At 41.1% G+C, this 3,150-nt stretch overlaps 1 protein-coding gene across 1 annotated transcript; it reads left to right on the top strand.

Moving 5' to 3' along the window:
• Positions 1-258: 258 nt before the first annotated feature.
• LOC125031398 (putative integrase/recombinase y4qK) lies at positions 259-2,865 on the top strand. The gene is made up of 4 exons (XM_047622113.1): positions 259-366; positions 1,214-1,225; positions 1,865-1,907; positions 2,018-2,865. The coding sequence occupies exons 1-4, from the start codon at positions 259-261 to the stop codon at positions 2,863-2,865; spliced, it is 1,011 nt and encodes a 336-aa protein (XP_047478069.1).
• The last annotated feature ends 285 nt before the right edge of the window (positions 2,866-3,150 follow it).

Raw genomic sequence — 3,150 nt, 5'->3', positions numbered from 1 at the left:
CATACCTGGGGACAAAGCCTCACTTTTCATCCGCACCTGCATTGTATAGTACCGGGCCCTGGGCTACTCCCTGCGGGACGTCTGAAAAAGATCGGTAAAGGGGGGAAGTTCCTGTACCGGTAAGGCAGCTGAGCCTGAATTCAGAATAGAAGTTCATGGCAAGTATAAAAAGCATCTTGCAAACAGCACCTCCTGCACCGCTAACCAAACTATTATTGACAGGCCTGGAGCAAGCCATGAATGTTAATTGTAAACCACATGGGCAAACCTGAAAAGTGGTTAAATACCTGGGGCAATACACCCACCGGGGTGGCCATCTGCAACCAGGTATCGTGGATGTGGATGATCGCGATGTACGCTTCATGCGTAAGAATACCGCGATCATAAACAAATAAAAACAACCAGACTTTCCGGTATTGAGTTTTTGCAACCGGTTTTGTCAACACATCCTACGGCCGGATTGTCAAAATACGACACTTAACGGTATTTATAGTACCCGTTTTAGAAGCACTAACCTTAAGACCCAATAAGATGGTGGTGAAATCCGTTGAAACCACCATAGAGCGTATTAAACGCGTTTTGGGTATAGATTGTATACAGATGCCCGACTGTAAAAAAGGCAGGCTCATTCCGGTAGACATCCTGCACGTATCAGATCACCGGCTTTATAAAACAGCTATGGCCAAATGGATGAATTATTAATCTTTACACCCTCAATTTTCCTGCATTCGCGGGCTGTAATCGTATGGCCTAATCCGCCGAAAAGCAACTATAAAAGAGTTAGTAACAACTTAAAAAATGATCGAAACGCTAATTAACCAACCTATAACTCATAATGGCAACCTTTTTCAATAACGCTTTTTATAAAATCAAAAGAGAAAATCTTTGTAAAAAACCATAGCGCATTTGACCCGCGGATAAAGTTCAACCGGGCCTCCATCATGGGTGCTGCACCGTATGAAGGCCTATTTATTGTGCATAGTTTTATTTTCCAACCAGCAGGATTTTAAAAAGTTCTTCATTTTCGGGTTTTTGGGCTATATTTTCGAGAAATTAAATGCAATAATTTTATGTCTTCCTATAGACCTTTGATCAGAGAATCCACCAAATTTTTGCATTTCTTAAATTTCATTTCAATCGCATTTTTGATTTGATCCATTTCAAATAAGAAAACTGTTCGATCATATAACTCTTTGGTCAAATTTCCCCAAAGTGTATTAACCATGTAATTTAAAAAAAGCAGTCAGTAAAGTATTTATAATATTCCCCTCCACTTTTCCGCATTTGTTCAAATTCGAAAAAAATTATCCTCCCCCATAAAAGAAACACTATCATTTCCATATTGAAAAAAATTTTTCTTACCAAGGGTAGTTTAGCTTCATACATACGTAATGCAGGTAGTTCTCCCACATCAATCCTTGTTCTTTTTTACAAAATCAAAGTTAAATTTTTCCCCATAATAAATATCTTTTTCATCCTACGTAATATTACTATAATCACTATTCATTAGTTACAAATTAGTTTTCACTATGTTATTTTCCTTCTTTTAATAGTTCCTTTAGAAATTAATTTATTTTTATCGTAACAAAAGTAATTCTAACTAAAGTCAATTTTAGATTTTTGTATTCCCTTTTAATTTGCACGTTAGCGACCGAAGTCAATTTCTCTGGAAATTCCCGAATTATGCACACGGATCGGCTGCATGAAGGAAAGGGATTGTGGCCAGATTCGCATTCTTTAATGCTAAGGAGCCAAAACTTTTAATTGGTTTATACCCTTTTTCTTGAAATCAATTGAAAGCTTTGGCGGTGAATGAAACTCGCAGAAAACTTTCACTAATCACTGCCCCTTTTGCTTTATGCAGCTTGTTGAACTAAATCCGCTACCGCGGCTGCCTCTACCCAAAAGTAACATAATTCAGTTTAAATTGATATTGTGTTTCATCTTAAAATTAACGATCATGAAAAAAAAAGAACTTTTCCGACAATTCTTGAAAAAGCCCTTTTAACGATCAAAGGCTTCGACAAAGTTTACAAGCTCCTGCAACAGCAAGTGATCCTGCGCGGACAGAGTCAAAGTACCTTCAATAACTACATCCGCCAAATTGCTTTAATCAGTCTCCACTTTAACTGTTTGCCAGATCAGATCAGCGATGACCAGCTCACCGAATATCTCACGGCATTAGCTGTTGAAAAAAAATCACCCTCACGCAGCAGTTTTAAACACATGATCTACGGGCTTCGCTATTATTTTCGCCTCACCGGTGATAATCATCGGGCCATTAACCTGCCATCATTAAAGAATGATACCCGGCTCCCGGTCATTCTCAACTATTCGGAACTGCGGGAATTGTTTGCTGCCCCAACACTTTTAAAGCACCGCATTATACTGACCCTTATCTATTCGGCCGGTCTGCGAGGAAGGGAAGTGATCAACCTGAAAATTTCAGATGTCGATTTTGAACGCAAAACCATCCATATCCGGCAAAGTAAATATAAAAAGGATCGCATCGTACCACTTTCCCAGGTCATGGCACGCGGATTAAAAAAGTACCTGGCTGCTGAACAGCCGCACATTTACCTGTTCAATGGCAAAAAACCGGACCAGCAGTATAGCGAAAAAGGTCTGGGTTGGGTGATGCGTGAAGCACTAAAAAAGGCCTCCATCCAAAAACAGGTTTCGCTGCATTCCCTCCGGCATAGTTATGCGACTCATTTGCTCGAACAAGGCGTTAATATTGTGACCGTTCAAAAGTTGCTGGGCCATGCCCAAATCACCACGACCATCATCTACCTGCACGTCGCCCAATTATCTGTGATGTCGGCACACAGTCCGCTGGATACACTTTACAAACAGGCCTTATGAGCCGCCCCAAACACGAAATAGCAGACATTATTGAACGCTTTGGAGGTGCCTTCATCGATCAATACCACCCCAATTCGTATCAACTACGTGTTCTGGGGGCATTGTCGGCATGCCGAACAGCTGCCCTGGGCGGCCATAAGTACCGGTGTGACCACTGCCACCGTGAGCACATTACCTACAACAGTTGTCGTAATCGTCACTGCCCCAAATGTCAAGGTGCCAAGCAGGCATTCTGGGTAGAGGACCGCATCAATAATGCCTATCCCGTGAAGCATTACCACATCG

The sequence above is a fragment of the Penaeus chinensis genome, chromosome 13, assembly GCF_019202785.1.
Source record: "Penaeus chinensis breed Huanghai No. 1 chromosome 13, ASM1920278v2, whole genome shotgun sequence".
In the NCBI taxonomy this organism is placed as follows: Eukaryota; Metazoa; Arthropoda; class Malacostraca; order Decapoda; family Penaeidae; genus Penaeus; species Penaeus chinensis.
This window is presented reverse-complemented; position numbering and strand designations above follow the sequence as displayed.